General features: G+C 39.6%; 1 protein-coding gene across 1 annotated transcript in view; it reads left to right on the top strand.

Moving 5' to 3' along the window:
• EFNA5 (ephrin-A5) overlaps positions 1 to 17,752 on the top strand; it is a 280,580-nt gene that overhangs the window by 216,615 nt on the left and 46,213 nt on the right. Inside the window, exon 2 of the mRNA XM_012647370.1 lies at positions 12,922 to 13,214. Coding sequence (XP_012502824.1) covers positions 12,922 to 13,214 — 293 coding nt within the window. The remainder of the gene's footprint in view (positions 1 to 12,921; positions 13,215 to 17,752) is intronic.

Here is a 17,752-nt window from a genome sequence, read left to right as displayed (position 1 = left end):
GTTTTTTGACCCAGCTCATCAACACTGAGTTTGTGGCCAGCAATAGCTTACCTTCTCTCTCTCTCTTTGCCTTGAACAGTGTGAGCAGTTATAAAATGTTAACATGCACATCGTGAAACTTTGGGATCTGGGATCATACTACTGAGTGCTGAAGAAAGTCAGTTGCGACCCTATCTCCTCAAAGCTCATGGTGCTGAGTTGTCACCCAGCATGGAGTGCCCATTATCACCCTCTTATTTCATCATCAGTGTGTCTTGGCATTAACCATCCCTCTGAAACCTCACAGTCTGCACAAGTGGCTCATTCAAAGCCTGTAGCAATACCAAAAATTCTGAAAGTTCAAGAGGAGGATCATGTGCATTTGCTTTGAACTGTAGTTCTTTTTTCCAAGGTGGACAATTTCAAGAGTAGAGTTTATTAAAAGGAAAGTGGAAAGAGAAAAACAACAATTATATTCTCTGTCATTGAGATAGACAAGCATTTAAGTAGGTAGAGATATTACAGTACTTGAGAATCCCCTAAAGTGCTTAGATTTATTTCTGAGAAATAAACGGTGAATTGTTTATTTCTTTCTCCCCCTTATGTTTCCTTGGGATACAGCAATTAGTTTCTTATTTTTTATGATTGCATTATTCTTGCATATATCTTTCTGTGGTCCAGGCTATAAAAGTAAATAGAGGATCCAGCTGTATGAATGAATATCTTTTTAATGAGTGTGGGGAGGAAATAATAATACTAAGTAGTGCAAAACCAAACCATTTTTATGTGACAAACTGAAGTACCTTTGTTCCCTAGCTCCCCAGTCTTAAGCCACAGGCCTCCAGTAAATGTGTGCATGATTGACAGTTTCATACATTCTGGTGTTAACAAAGCTACCTAATGGTTTGTTTTGTCCCCAGAATGTACTTAATATGGTTGTCGAAGGGTGGTGGCATATTCTGTTTTAATTCGCAGGGTCAAGAAAGGGTAAAATGGAGTATGTGACTTTTCTATAACACCCTTCATTCTATCTCTGGGCGAAAGCCTTGCTGAAACAGTGAGATAACACAGTTGCCAGGTGATAATACAATCGTTTTCATAGCGCCATGAGTTAATTCAGAGGTGAAACTGTCTTTACTTAGGAAAATAATGTCCCTTCTCCTCTCCGACCAGCCATTTGCTCAGAACAGCAAATGGACGTTGAGCATCTCCCACGTGCGGGATAATGAAGGAGATGCTAGTAGTGGCTTAACTGCTGTCTTCCCTTCCCCCATTCCCTTCCTTCCTGGCCAGTTTTACTTAGTTGTTTTTCGTTGATGTTTTTAATGTCTCTGAAGTCACTGGCAGTACTGTAATTCAAAACCACCCCTCCCCCAACTGTACCACTAATTTAATTTTAAACTGCCTGTATTAGTCTGCTTAGGCTTCCATAACAAACTGCCATAGACTTGGTAGCTTAAACAACAAATTTATTTTCTCACAGTTCTGGAGGCTAAAGTCCCAGATCAATGTCCAGGAGGATCTGGTTTCCAGTGAGGGCTCTCCCTGGCTTGTAGGCCGCCACATTCTCCCTGTGGCAGAAAGAGAGCAGGCTGGGCTCTGTGTTGTCTATTCCTATAAGGACACTAATCCTGTTGGATCAGGGCCCCAGCCTTATGACCTTATTTATCCTTAATTACCTCCATAAAGACTCTGTCTCTCTCTAAATACTGTCACATTGGGGTTGGGCCTTTAACATTGAATTTGGGGGAAACACAATCATTCAGTTCATCACGTAATCCAAATAATAAGAGAAAAAAAATCCTAAAATTAAGAAGCATACCATGACATGAACTTTGTAGTAGTTACTGAACTTTTAACCTGATGCTCTAGGCTTCCTCCACCTAGCAATGGTTCGTGTTAACACATTCTAGTGATGGCTGCAGGGGAGGGCCTGAGAAGTCCCAGGATAAAGCCAAATAAAGAATATAAAATACCTGTTTGCCTTACCCTGTTCCAACAATGACCTGGGGTTGTTAGTAGAGGGATGGAAGAAGAGATTTTCTAACCCCCAGATACACCAGAGACTCTGGCTTTATAAAGCCCAAGGACAATGGATTGGTTCTAGTCTTTTCTCTACAAAGATTCAAGTCCCTATTTGGTAGCTTTGAAGTGACTCTGGCGGGTTCCTGAGAATGTTGGTTTCCTCTCCTGCCCCTGGCTTAAGGAACAGTACAGTCTGTATCCCCCAAGACTCCTGCTAACTGGACCAAACCCCTGGGCATATCCCGGCCTGGTCTAGGCCTGACCTGAGCAGAAGGAAGCCTCAAAACCAAAAGATCCTCTGAATTGCCAACTCATGGTTGCTGGGACACAACTCAGAGCAGAACAGTGGTTGGCAGAGGCTGAAAGGGAGTCTTGGATGTTCCTGCCAATGTGATAGGCGATTGCAGGATTTTGTGAAGCAGTCTGATGAACCCTCTCAAATAGAGGCACCTAACGCTGCTCAGCTGTGTAATTGGGATGGAAATGGGCCAATGAGAGGCAGCAGTTTGTGTTTAACCTTTTGGGAGGCTTGTTCCAGGAGACTGGGGGGTGGGGGGCAGAAGCATTACAAATAATAAGCTTCTCCGCCTGATTTGTAATGAATTAGTAATAAATGGCCTAGCGCTCTACGAAAGTCTGACGATTACAGAGCAGCTTTAGCTAAGTGCACAGGACCACATCTTATTTTGATCAGCTGTAGCATAGCAAAGACGTGTAATTATCATAATCTAACAATTAGCCTGGCATCACTTTCCAGTGTTTAATTACCCCGATAAATGGTAATTGAATAGAGGACTTAATGACAAGAGAGAAACTTTCATTCTGCCTTAGGTGCTTAAGTTGTCTACTTGGCTAGGCGTAATTTTCTAGCATTGCTTGAACAACAGTCCTGATTATCATTTTCCTTTTTGCAGCCTACCATTATTTTGTTTCCTGATCTTGACCTTTGTTTATAATATGATTTAGCTCTTCTCAAAATCTGATACTGGCACCCAGAACACAGGAAGAGATTAATGGACACCTTACACAGTTTTCATGTTTTTAGGCATTGCTTCTCATACCGTTCAGCTACAATTTCCCTTCTTTGGACATCTATCTAGTCACTACTATGTGCAGGAACCGTGCTAAGCATTGGGCATATAGACACAAATAAACACCGGCACTGTCTTCGGGGAGATCTATACATAAAAAAGAGGTCTATATAAAAATATTAAATAATAATTACATGATTTTCTTTCAGCACGGTCCCGCCTAATAGGTGCACTACAACCACACCCAGTTTCTCATGAGTTCAGATCCCTTTTCTCTCACTAGCCTCATTCCTGGTTCGAGATTTGTAACCAACTGCTCACAAGTTCCTAACCAACCAAATAAAAGTAATTAACTTCTCACATGCCAACTTACATAGAAACAGCAACAATGTCTGCTTTACATTCTTAAGCTTTGTATAAAACATTATTACTATTATCATGCCCTAGCATTATCAGATATATGCTTCTCCTTGTCTTACGAATATCAAACATAAAAGAAAGCCATAAAGTATGTATTTCCTTTCTTCCAGTTTGTTGTTTATTTGTTTAACAATAAATTAAGAGATTAATTCCATGCCATAGAGGCCTCTGATGTCCTAATTTTTTAAAAGTCGGGGCCAAGTCTCAGGCTTGGATGGTAATGATTCCGATAAGCTATCATCAACCCCTAAAACAAAGATTTATTTCACTGTTCGCACACTGTCTACTTAAGAATTATTAAATCATTGTTTTTCAAAAATCCCTCTCTGAGTGGGGCAACAGAAAGCAGATTTATTATTACTCTTTGGTTATTGTTTTATTTATGACACTTTGAACAGCCTGAAATTCTGCTGGGTGACTCTATCCCACTAGGGTACAAAAAGGACTACATGGAAGGTAGCAGTTTGGTAGGTGGGTTGGTTGTTTGATTAACCGCCACATCCTCTGAACAGAATCGTTTTATTTAATCCTGTTCTCCTAAGTTAGTGGCTGGATAACCTGTGTTATAATTTTCTGCATCTCCTTTTGCTGAGTCTATGTGGCTGTGGCAGGTGCCGTGGTCCCTGTTGATGGGATGTAAAACTCTGGAGATAAGTTAGGGTGTGAAGTGCAGCTTTGCCAGGAAGCTCCTGGCCAGCAGGAGTGGAGAAATAGCCTATTTTGCATTGTGGGAGTGATCTCTGTTAGGACTATACAGATTGCCAGATGTTAATTCTTCATATTGTTTTTTTTAATCCCCTTTTGAAAACCATTCGAAGTGATCTGTGATGTGTTGGGTCTTTAGAACTCTGCCTGGTTAATTCTTTGCCTGACTTGGCCTGTTGACGTTGACACATTCTTACTCCATGCCGGAGGCCTCTTTGGGGGCTTAGAAGCAATTAGACTGTCACCCAAAGCTTCCAGGCCCTTCCTGAAGGAAAGTCTTGTTTAGGCTCTGCCAATTTAATGCTTTGTTTCCTTTGGAGCTCCTCCGTCAAGCTAATAAGACAAACTCCAAATGAGTGAAAACATTGGAGGAGAGAACATTTTGTGGGTCCTGTATTTCAAACAGGTGCTGCTCCTGGGAGATAATTTTAAAAAGTCATTCAGACTGACATGACATGTACTAGAAAGGAAAGCAACATGCAAAACCTATTTGAGATTCTTTTTTTTTCTTCCTCTTCTTTTTTTTTTGAGTATAGTGGTGTTATCATAGCTCACTGCAACCTCAAACTCCTGAGCTCAAGCCTCCTGCTCCAGCCTCCCAAGTATCTGGGACTAGAGACAGGGTCTCACTGTTGTTCAGACTGGTCTCAAACTCCTGGCTTCAAGCAGTCCTCCCACCTTAGACTCCCAAAGTGCTAGGACTGTAGGCGTGAGCCACCATCCCTGGCCTGTTTGAGATTCTTATCCGTCTATTTGATATGGGTAATTAGTGTTAATTGTGGGATTTTTAAATCACTTGCTTTTAAAGTACACGCTCATACACACACACACACACACACACACATGCAGGAGGCAAAAAAAAGTGTCAAGTTAATATACTAAACCACCAATGAATTCTAAATATCTGGCCAAGAAAATGATGTCTTATTACCATCACCAAGTTATTGAATTCAAGACAAAGCTCTAATGCTTCAGAATTTATAATTACCAAAACATGCATGTGCAAGAACTCTGCTGGAACTTTCATTAATGGATAAACAGAACACCAACTCTGGGTTCCAAATATTTTGTCAGTATCTTATGTCTCATTGGATGAAAATGTTTGTGTTGTAGCATGATGCATTTCTGCTGCAAAAGAATAAGTAGAAAACATCTCTGAAATTCATCCTTGAGTATTTTTTTTTTAACTTGTAAGTCTTCACTTCTCTGGAATATTAATTGTTATTAGTATGTTCCAGAACCTGAAAGAGCTGGATTGGACTGCCTGAAATTACGCATTTCAGTCGTCACGCGGTATCTTACTCAGCCGTAAGAACTGGTCTGGTAATGGTGAAACTGCCCATGAGTCTGATTCTCTCTGAGCTGAAAATGAAGGTTGATTACCAATACATCTAAAAGACATGTTTCAGCCCATGAGAGAGAAGAAAAGTTTAAAATTAGCAAAACAAATATTTGTTCAGCCCTCAGGGATGCTAATATTATTTATCTACCCCAAGTTTGATTTACTGTTTGTATTTCATGCTTTAACCTCTGCAGGAAAACAAAAAAAGAGCATCTTCAAATTTAGAATGGGGAAGCCATAAGGCTTGCATTCTGGGCTGAAAGGCATAGCAGAAGGAGGCAAGAAGAATCATGTTACGCAACAGAGACTCCGTCCTGCCCATCTCCTCACAAAAACATATTTATAAACTACATCCATGTCTGTTGCAGGACCCACTGGGGCCTTTGGGAACAAATGAGAAATTCTCCTGATTAAAAAGGGACACCTTATTTGGAAATTAGCCTTTAAATCAGTAATAGTAGAATTTGAAAGACAGTGCTCCCAAGATACATTCGCTCTAGATTTAGTTTAAAATTTTTGAGGAACCCTGAGCTGATAAATTTGCTGACTCTCTGACCATAAATCATATCCTTCTTTTACATTTTGATATCAGAATGGAATACATTAGGTTGGCTTGTAATTAAAGAAGCGACACTGGAGTTCTGTTCAAATAGGAGTATTAAAACAATCACCTCTTTGACAGATTAAAATACATTTAACATGTAATAATCAACCATCCAGTTCATGGGAAATAACGTTTTCATTACTGAATTCTTTAAAACGTTACATGAAGAGGGATAAAAGTGTCTCACAGCTTCCTAACCTCTAATAACACAGTCTCCTTTCAGTGTGCCGTTTCTATATTTATGAAGAATCTTCACTCACGAGCTGCTTGATAAAACACCTCAGTACATATTTCCCTGGAAGCAGGCTCTCTGCTGTGCCAGCAACATATGCTAAAGGCCAATTTAGAACGTTTTAAATATGCACCATACCCTTCCTTTTCCAGCTACTAAAATGAAATGCATTTTGGCTTTAGCAAATGAGGATGGAATGAAAGGAGGAACACTGCAGGGGAAAGTAGCTAAAGAAGAACTCAGAGAAGGAGGATTATGACGCTGTTCCTCCGCAGCCTGAAACCCAGGGCCCTGCTCCTGTGCCCTTCGACTTGGCCCCCCCACTGTCAATAGCCACAACACAAGGGCATATGGTAGAGGAGGGAGTAAGATTGAAGAAACATCCGTTGAAAGAGAAAGCTAGGTGATGTCTACCTGCCTTAACAAAGAGGGACAAAACAACAGGGTCAGGGTAAGTTGAGAACTTATACTTCAGGCTGGTAAAGGACCTAGAGTACTCAAGGACTAGATGTCCCTTGTTTTTCGGGAACCCAGGTTTGAAAATAAAGTACTTGGGGTGGGGGAGGGAATGGGGGAGTAGCAAAAACCTACCTAATGGTTACTATAAACACCATTTGGGTGACGGGCACACCTTTAGCCAGATCTTAAGCATTACAGATGTGATCCATGTAACCTAAAACATCTGTACCCCCTTAATATTTTGAAATTTAAAAAATATAAAGTACTTAGGAGGACAAAGTCCTTATGGTTTAGGCTAAGTAGTGTCATCAAACAATGCTTTGGTTCCTCCCCCAGTAGAAAGTTGGGGGGCACACTATTGATAACTAAATGAAAAGACAGTTGTCAACTATTATCTCACCTCTGTTGTCATTATTTCATTTGAATTCTGAGATTCAAGTCATGATTCATTTCTTCCAGATAGGTTAACTAAAGGGAGAGAGATTAACAGTGGTTTTAAACTGATAATCAAAATAGTATTTCGCAACTTGTCTGCATATAGAGGCACAGCTTTCAGCTCTAACCCCAGCTTCAGTTGTTTCTTTTGTTATCAAAAGCCCCTGAAATATGCTTTTTACCCAGCCCTCCAGGTCGCCTCTGGTTCATCAGGAACTAATGTAAAGTGCATAATTCATTTTTGGTGTTTGAGATGGTTATAAAGGACTGGTTGCCACACTGAATTTTATTCTTCTTAATTAACTAAAATGACCCTTTCATAATGTATATGACGTTGATTCTGAACCAGTCTACTGCCAAAGTTTGGTAAATGTATAAAATGTATTCTTGCCGTAACAGAGTGTAGGTACTGTTACAGTGGACCCTTGAGCAGTGTGGGGGTTAGGGGTGCTGGCCCGCCTCCACAATCAAAAATCCACATACAACTTTTGACTGCCCCAAACTTAGCTACTGTTGACCAGAAGCCTTACCAATATTGTAAATAGTTGATTGACACATATTTTATATGTTATATGTACTATATACTGTATTCTTACAATAAAGTAAACTAGAGAAATGAAAATGCTATTAAAAAATCATGAGGAAGAGAAAATATGTTTACTGATCACTACATGGAAGTGGATCATCATAAAGGTCTTCATCCTCATCATCTTGACATTGAGCAGGCTGATGAGGAGGAAGAAGAGGGAGGGGTTGGTCTTGCTGTCTCAGGGATAGCAGAGGCAGAATAAAATCCATGTAGGGCCACAGAATTCAAACCTGTGTTGTTCAAAGGTCAACTGTACATGTTATAGAACATTGGCTTAAGCAGCCATGCAACCCAGTGGGGAACAGGGGCCATCTTTCTACGCGTGCAAGATTTCCTGGCTCTTGAGACTTCTGGATTGTGGGAACAGTCAGGGCAGTAATTGTTTTACTCGAACACAATCACTTTTGTAAATGCGGTAAATGTGCATGCTTTTACACTGTAAACCACTGTGATAATTTAGTAGAGACTGTGTTGTAATTATTGCTGGCTTGTTGGTGTGCAGCCAGATATTCTTATAGTTAAAATTATGTGGTGATCTCAGAGAGAAGTATAGAACTGCAGGTACAATGGATGGAACTAAGGATAAGGAGTAAAGAGAAGACATTTATAAGAAAATTTTCAAGAAATTTACAAATGTGTTGAAGCAGTGGCCGTGTTACCCATGACATTTGTAAATTTTGGCATGCAGAATCATTCTTCCACAATGTCAATTTCCTCTTTTAATATGCACTAAAGCTCATGAAAGCTGTTTCCTGATGGAAAAGAGATCCCTTTATGTGAATGGCTGCTGAACCTAACAGCACTTTATTCTGTGAAAGGCTAGAATGATGTGCATGAGTCAGGAGCTAACCTTGCAATCTGAGGCTTGTTCTAAATGTTGATGCACCCTTCAGCTGGAAGTTTAGGAATTTGGGACCAGCCTAGTGGTGAAGAGGGTAGGGTCGGGACACCTTGCTGCAAGGCTCTGCTAGAAGATAAGTGTACACATAAGGTAAACCTGATAGTACTCAAATTCTTTAAGAGGGAAATTACTACAATTGGTGAACCTTTGGAGCCGTTGTGGTTAGGAAGACAATATGCTTCAGAGCCATATAAGACTTGGGTTTCCATCTTATCTCTGCTACTTAATTGCTGTGAAAAATTAAACTAAGATTATGTCATTCTCTCTGAATGTCCTTTTCTCATTGGTAAAGTGAAAGTAATTATAACTACCCCACAGAGGTGTTTGGGGATTTCATATGATAACATATGTAAAGCACATAGCAGATTCTGGATGCAGCAAATGTTTGTTACATCAGTGAATGCAGGACAGAACTGAAACCCTATCAAGAATGAAAATGGTTCCCTCTGGGGGAATACAGAGCATACCTAAGGACTTTAGCAATTCAAGTGCTCACAAAATAGATTAGTGAAGAACTTCCAGTCCTGAGGTCAAAATGTTCGAGTTTGGATTCTGCCTCCACCATTTACTAGCTGTATAACCTTGGGCACATTGCTTGACCTCTCAATCTCAGTTTCCTCATCTTTAAGTAGGTATGCTAATATGTAGTGTCTATTCTGTGGGATTGTGGCAGAAATTAAATTGAGATAATGAATGTAACGTAATAAACACTCAATTATTATCCATGCTTATGTGCTAATTCACAGTACGGCCAGAAAAGAATGGTTCAGTGCTACTTTGTACCCAGAGAACATGATTTGGTATCACATTAGAATATCTAACCCTAAAATTTTCTTTGGATTATACTTGGGTCTTTATACCGATGCCTTTTATGAGTTCCAATTTGTCATTGTTTTTATGTTTATATTGTCCACTCTTTGAAATTTACATTTAAATTTGCATTACATTTGAAATTTACATTTAAATTTACATATAAATTTAAACTTACATTAGAAAACTAATTTATGTAAATTAAAGATTGAAACAAAAGTGAAAATTGATTCTATGGTGAATCATCATCTTCTCTTTGTCCAATGAATAGGAGAGTAGAAATGCTAATTCTGGTGCGATAACATATTTAAAATAAGCACCACAGTAATTCACTTAATACTCCATATAAAGCAAAATGTCACCAGATGGGATAACAGGTCCACACAATGTTGAATGGGTCTTCAGCCCCACAATTTGCTTTATTAAAATTTTAGCTAAATTGACAGGGCTAAAAGTTAAAAAAGGGGAGCTAAATTTGAGGCATCAAAAAACGGTGACTTTTTTGATTTGTGGAATAAAGGAATTATAGAATGGAGGAATAACAGAATGGGTCCAAACAATGGCAGTTTTAATTTTTATTTTCACTTTTGAGCAGTGCCAAATGCTAGTAGAAACTAAAATGAGTGACACTTAGGGAAAGAAAAACCTTCCCCCTTGAATCTCTTCAAAATCTATAATAATAATATAATAATATAAAGTGCATCTGGGCATTGCCTTCTGCTGCAGTTCTTGTCTGGCTCTCATCCAAAACTGTCAGGCTACTCTGAGTGCTGACGATTCATATCCCAGCACCCTTTTATCTGCACGTTGCAGTGTCTTTTCTTTGTACTCTGGCAGTGATGTTACCTTGACGTTCAAAAATCTTTTAAAAGCAACACAGGCTTTCCTTGCATCTTGACAAATCGTTGTCTGCCAATAATGAAGAAAGAGTAAACCGGTGATCATTGTAAATATAAATACCTCCAAGTGTTTTTTGTTTTTAAAAATTGGTTATGTATTTTGGGATCCTCTCACTGAAAAGTGAATATTCTGATAATCTTTCCTTATTTCTCTTGTATAAATCAGCATGCTGCTTTTCAAAAGCGTGAGTTAATGGAGTTTCTATGGATCATTTGGTATTAATGGACAGAATTTAAGATTTTTATATGATTTCCTTTCTTCTCAAATTCTTAAAAAGGGAAACATAAGTATTTTTATATCCATGGAATGTTCTTACTGCTATTCTTTTAAAATTAATATTTTCTTATTTATTTATTTTAATACATCTTACTCTATCCTGATGACAGTAACAGTGCTTTACATTCCCATGGTGCTTTTCATACATTTCCTCGTCCGAAGCTTGCAGCATCCATTTGAGGCCAGCAAGGCAGGATCTTACTATTATTCCAGCTTACCTATGAGGAAACTGAAGCTCAGGATGATTTATGACTCTCCCACTCAAACAACAGCAGATCCAGTCCTTAAATCTAGGTCTGCTTGCTCAAAATGAGTGGCACCTCCACTTTTTTCCAATATTGTCTCCCAGAAGGGAATCTCAGGTTTGTCAATGAATATTTAGCATCCAGAGAAGAAGGTCGTGTATTTGTACCAGGGTGAACATTGGTCACAAGCTATTAGAGGTCTTTGTTATACTTGAGTGCTGCATTTGAAGAAGAACACACTGGGAAACTGGAGGACATGAGGAGGGTCAAGAGGCTAGAATGATGAGGGGTCTGGGAACTATACTAGAAATAATCAAAGGAATCAGGATTTTCATGTCTGAAGAATGGAGGATACAGAGAGACATAGCTGACATCTCCAAATGTTTTATGGACTACCTTGTAGAAGAGGAATTGGATTTGCTCTTCATAATTCTAGGCAGCAGAAGTAGGATCACTGGGTAGAAATTACACAGAAGGAGATTTATGCTCAATGTAGGAAGAAACTTTCTAACATTTAGAGATGTCCAAAAATGGAATAGACTGGCTTACCATCACCAGGAAGTGTTCACACTGAGACTGTCCAACTCGGGATTATATGACTTTATGAGCACTGTATTTCAGCAGTAACACACTTTTATGATGAATCTTCCAGGGGCTCACAGAAGAATTTCCTCACTAGCTAAAAAACAAAGGAGTTTTCTAGGCTTTTCACCATGATTTTAGGGTGAGAAAGTTGTATCCATAACAATTTCTGTTTCACATCACTGTGATCTGGGAAATGCTGTTCAACTGATGAGGAAGAACATATTAGTTAAAACAGATAAGCAAAAAAAAACAGATAAGCAAAACTTTTATGAGATAAAAACTGAAGCAGAGAGTGTAGTGTTTGCAGTAGCGTGTGTGTGCGCATGCGTGTGTGTTCATTTGTAACTATTTCAGGATGAATTTGACATGGTGTTTGCTATGTTTTTGCTAAAGACACTGACCTGGGTTTCCAGTCTAGGTCTAGCTCAAGCACTCACTGCTTCATCTTTATGCCTTTTTATTTTTCCCTAATACAGAACTGTTGTCCTAGGAATTTTCTTTCTAACTTAAATTTTACTGTTCTAATTCTCCCAAATTTCCCACATTTGCATAGAAAGTTGAAAATGGCCTCAGTTATAACAAAAACAATTAATTTATTTGTTCTTTAATTTTCTCATTGATTTATTCAAAACCATTTATTAAGTGAAACTTAATAAACTATTATAGAAATATAAAAAGTTTGCTTCAATATATAGGATTTTAAGAATGAAAGAGACCGGGCGCAGTGGCTCACGCCTGTAATCCTAGCACTCTGGGAGGCCGAGGTGGGCGGATTGTTTAAGCTCAAGAGTTCGAGACCAGCCTGAGCAAGAGCGAGACCCCGTCTCTACTAAAAAAAAAAAAATAGAAAGAAATTATCTGGACAACTAAAAATATATAAAAAAAATTAGCCGGGCATGGTGGCGCATGCCTGTAGTCCCAGCTACTCGGGAGGCTGAGGCAGTAGGATCGCTTGAGCCCAGGATTTTGAGGTTGCTGTTAGCTAGGCTAACGCCACGGCACTCACTCTAGCCCGGGCAACAGAGTGAGACTCTGTCTAAAAAAAAGAATGAAAGAAAAAATGGAAAACAGCAAATTAGTACTTCCATACACTTCCTCATTTTGAAAGAGCAGTATTTAACATAATACTTAAAATGAAAGTGAAGCACTTTATTTATAGAGTATTTTGAAACAAATATAATAGACTCCCTCTGTAAAATGTCTTGTTGCTTCAATTTGGAAATGCAACATTTCAAACCATGCCCCAAATCATAATGGCATTCAATAAGAACTTGTTATACTACATCCTTCAGCCTCAGAAATACTGAAGTGTTCAACCACTGATTCCAGGCAGGAAGCCCTTCCTCTATGAGTTATCACATCTTTTTCTTCTTTTTCCAACAGATTCCAGAGGGGTGACTACCACATTGATGTGTGTATTAATGACTACCTGGATGTTTTCTGCCCTCACTATGAGGACTCCGTTCCAGAAGATAAGACTGAGCGCTATGTCCTCTACATGGTGAACTTTGATGGCTACAGTGCCTGCGACCACACGTCCAAAGGGTTCAAGAGATGGGAATGTAACCGGCCTCACTCTCCAAATGGACCACTGAAGTTCTCTGAAAAATTCCAGCTCTTCACTCCCTTTTCTCTAGGATTTGAATTCAGGCCAGGCCGAGAATATTTCTACATCTGTGAGTATATAGAGATTTATCGTGTTGTAGGGCAGCTGCAGGAACCCAGACTAATTTTTTACCCATGTTTCAGAGAATCGCAGAGAGCTGGACTCTGCATTACAGATGTCTCCTTGTAAATGCATATATCAGGATCCCTAGATACATTAGCTGGGAATTGAGAGCACAAATTAGATTAAAGACATAGCGCCTCTCCCCCTATGAAATTGCATGTCAGCCTGTTCAGTGAACCACTGCTGACTTGTATTTCTTTTAAATGAAAATTGCCAGGACTTCTCCAAAGCTCAGGAAAAGAAAAAAAAAGACTCCTGAAAAAAATTAAAGGAAATAATTAAATTTACATAGCTTGGAGTCATTGGATTTCTTATTCAGGTGTCAGCAATATCCTTTCAATCATCCACATTTTCAGTGGAGAAAGCCAAAACTCCTGCAAATGTCAGCATGCTGATAATAAATACTCTCTGCACCAAGGAGAAAAGACAATTATTAAGAGCAGCTGTGTCTTTAAACAGGAAAGAGTGTGAAGAAGTATCTAGAAGGGGTTCCCAGGGAACTGGCATGAGTGAGTTCCCACCTGTGAGCATTGAGTGACTGTCCTGAGGGAGCCCTGTAACTTTCTCAGCAGACCTCAGTATTAATCACAATGCCATGGCCGTGTTTACTCTCCATTACCTATACCATCACTTCTTTGGCAGCATGCTATCATATATTATAGGTCAATGCTTCTCAAACTTCCCTGTGCATAAGTGTCATCTGGGGATCTTGTTGTAACGCACATTCTGACTTGGGGGGCCTGAGGAGGAGCCCGAGATTCTGTAGGTTTAAAGCTCCCAGATGACGCTGAGGCTGGTGCTGCTGGTCTGTGGACCACACTTTGAGTAGCAAGGTTACAGGTAATATCTACTTTAGGCAGCTTGCTGTGTATCGGGACTTCCCTTTCACTAGTATCAAATATTTAAACTCGCTGGCCTTTCCTGTGTATTTTTGTCAACTGAAGAGGTTAAAAATTTATTTGTTCAAAAATACATTTATTGAACAGCCAAATCTTGGCTCAGAAATGTCAGGGGATGCAAGATGAAAAGACATTCCCTTAGGAATGTCTTAGGGAGTTACCTTCTACTGGGGAGCAGACGTGTAAGTGGGCAATTAAAGTATAAATAGACAATTGCTGAATGAAGATAAATGCAGGGAGCAGTAGGAACATGGGGAAAACTGTGCCTCGCCCGCTTGGAAGGATCAGGAAGTGCAGCTGCACACAGTGGGTAGAAATCCAAGTAATACCACCCAGTATGCTCAGCATCGACTTTTCACCCGGATTTGCCTGACAAACAAGAACATGCCTGTTTTTCTGACTCATTTCTTCAGTCTGAATGTCCCTGCCCATTTGTAACCCACACGGTTTAAGTCTACAGGGATTTCTAGCTCTTCTTATCCAGAAAACAGAATTTCATAGTAAGTTGGATTTCACCATCACAACGGCACTCTCACTTATACTGGAATTGAATTTAAAAAGGAAATTGAACAGTACCAGTTTTATTATTTCAGTACATATTTCAGTCGTTAGTCATGAGAAAACATGTAAAAGCCTTGATACTATCTCACATTCGATCCATAAAATAAGAAAAGGAATGTTGAGTCCCACAGAGGCAGGAAACACGGGCACAGCAGTGAATTCACGTGTTCCCAGGCAGCATGCTCTTGACTGTGGCTGATTTTTTACTTTGTGAGAGAATCTCATTCGGCAAACAAGAAAAAGGAAAGAGAAGGACTTCAGCTGTGGGACAGCATCTCATTAATTGCCTAACTGTAAAAATACCGTACCAATGTGAGAGAAAATTATTGCTCGTTTTGAAAGTTTCTTATTGGCTTCTTAGATTAAAAACCAACAACAGAAGCAAAAACCAAAAATGAATAGAGTGCACCAACATGGGAAACATACGTACCAGCTAACTAGTTGATTGCATGTGTTACCAACCTCCAAGTGGAGGTTTTTCCACATTCTTGGTGACCTTTGGGAAAAGAATTTCAGGATGCACCACATAAGCCAAGCAAGCAACATCTTTTTTTGAGAGCTAAAGTACACTCTCAGGAGAGAGAGCAGGCAGGCTTAAAAGAGAGCAGGCGCATTGGGAGGAAGTGGTTTTAGATCTTTCACAGTTTTACTAATTGAGGAAGGAATGTTCAAGGAGTTGGCTTTTACTAAGAATGTAGGTAGTAATTCCTAGAATTGGGTTCCCTCTCATTTCATACATCATATGGTTGTCTCAGAACTGTCGTGGTGATTTCAAGGGCAGAGAAATGTTAAAACTGCAATGTAAATGATATTGTAATTAGCCAAAGTTCATGTAAGGTGACAAGAGATAGCTGACAAGCTGGTTGAAGCTAGTTCTTGCCTGTGGTTATCAGCCCCTCTAGTTAGCTTCAACTTGAGGGTTGTTTACTTGAACACCTGCACCCAAGCTGCAAGCCCCTGCATCCAGTCTCAGCCCTGTCTCCTACTCTAACTCATGATTACTAGAAATTAGAGAATTCATTCAGGTTCATAAGCAAGATGTTATTATTCATATATACCCATAGTGCTTATGACTGGTTTTTCCTCATTTGTGGTTAAATTCAATATTTCACTAAAAATCATTATGTGTCTTCTATAACATTCATTTAACGGAGTCATTTAACTGTCAAGGGCTCCCGTCAAAGTAATTGTTCCAAAATGCTTCAAAATATGAAGAGCTTTTTGCTGTTCAGCTGAGTTTAACTTGAATTACTTTTTTTAATGAAAGGTAAAATAGCACAAAATTAGCAGCAAAGAGATGTTCATTTAGAAGAAGCACAGTGGCCCAGTGTTCAGTTAAATTGAATTTTCAACCATGTTTTCAACCCACAGAAGCATCCTTCCCCGTCCTTTTAGTAATGAAAGGGTTTCCTCTCTTTCGCTGCTGAGACGAGGAGCTGCAGAGCTAACATGGATGTCTTACAGACATTTAATGTACTGTGGTCATAATTAAACTAAAGGCTTCTTAGGGGAGAATTGGCCCTCAGTTGAATTTTCCTCTCTCCTAATATGCGTGGAATGAACAAGATGATTGGGAAATGGCTCTTTTCACACTTATTACGTTACAAGAAGCTCTATTGCCAATCTCAGGAACAAGCTTGACTGCCCACCAGTCAATTTTACAAAATGTTCTTGCTAGGACGAGAGTACATTTAGCTCCTCACAGCCTTAAAAATCTCTTTTAACTTTTCCAAGGGAAAAAAACAAAAAAGAACGCTGTAGCCTTTTGGCCGTCCTACTTTAAGGTACTCGGGGCAGACTTACATTTATTGCAGACTAGAGTGCCAAAATTCAGATACAAACATAGATTTGGGGGAAGGGAAGATAAGTGTTTCATAACAGGATATTCACCTGATTACTTAGAGAATTCTTACCAAGTTCTGCTTTATCCTCAACAAGATTTCTTTTTTTCTTAATGTCTTTGAGTTATATAAAATTAAGAAAATGCAGTAGTTGAAAATATCTTATATGAAGTTTCCAATTTACTTTAAAAATAAAACATCCCTTATAATTCTAGATTCTTTATTTGTCTCAAGCATAACTGTATCTATGCTATGTTCTCTTTTCCTTGGGAACAGACAGTGTATTAAGTTGCTATGATCGCTGATTATGGCTAAGGCAAACTGGGGCCGTTCCTGAATCTGACATACACTGTTTTGTTTTGTTTTTAAGGGGCGGGGAGTTGTGAGGAAGGGTGTTCACTTGTCTTGTTTTTTGTTGTTGTTGAGAGAGTCTCACTCTGTCTCCCTGGGTAGAGTACAATGGCATCATTGTAGCTCACTGCAACCTCCAACTCCTGGGCTCAAGCGATCCTCCTGCCTCAGCCTCCTGAGTAGCTGGGACTACAGGCACAACACCCAGCTGATTTTTCTTTTTCTTTTTGGTAGAAATGGGGTCTCACTCTTGCTCAGGCTGGTCTCAAACTCCTGAGCTCAAGCAATCCTCCCACCTCGGCCTCCCAGAGTGCTAGGATTACAGGTGTGAACCACTACACCCTGCCTGGAAAATACTGTTTTTGTTTGTTTGTTTGTTTGTTTTGAGACAGAGTCTCGCTTTGTTGCCCTGGCTAGAGTGAGTGCCGTGGCGTCAGCCTAGCTCACAGCAACCTCAAACTCTTGGGCTCAAGCGATCCTTCTGCCTCAGCCTCCCGAGTAGCTGGGACTACAGGCATGCACCACCATTCCCAGCTAATTTTTTCTATATATATATATTTTTAGTTGTCCAGATAATTTCTTTCTATGTTTTGGTAGAGACGGGGTCTGACTCTTGCTCAGGCTGGTCTCAAACTCCTGACCTTGAGCGATCCACCCCCGTCGGCCTCCCAGAGTGCTAGGATTACAGGCATAAGCCACCGCGCCCAGCCGCAAATACTGTTTTTAACCTACAGAAGTTATTTTGGTAAGAGATTGGCATACTAAAGTAATTACAGAAAGTTGGTGGTGTTTCTATTAGTGATAGATGTGCAGAACTGCCAGTCAATTGATTA

This window comes from Propithecus coquereli, unplaced genomic scaffold (genome assembly GCF_000956105.1).
Source record: "Propithecus coquereli isolate 6110/MARCELLA unplaced genomic scaffold, Pcoq_1.0 Scaffold265, whole genome shotgun sequence".
Lineage (NCBI taxonomy): Eukaryota > Metazoa > Chordata > Mammalia > Primates > Indriidae > Propithecus > Propithecus coquereli.
The sequence above is the reverse complement of the archived record's forward strand: the minus strand, read 5'-3'. Positions and strand labels throughout refer to the sequence as shown.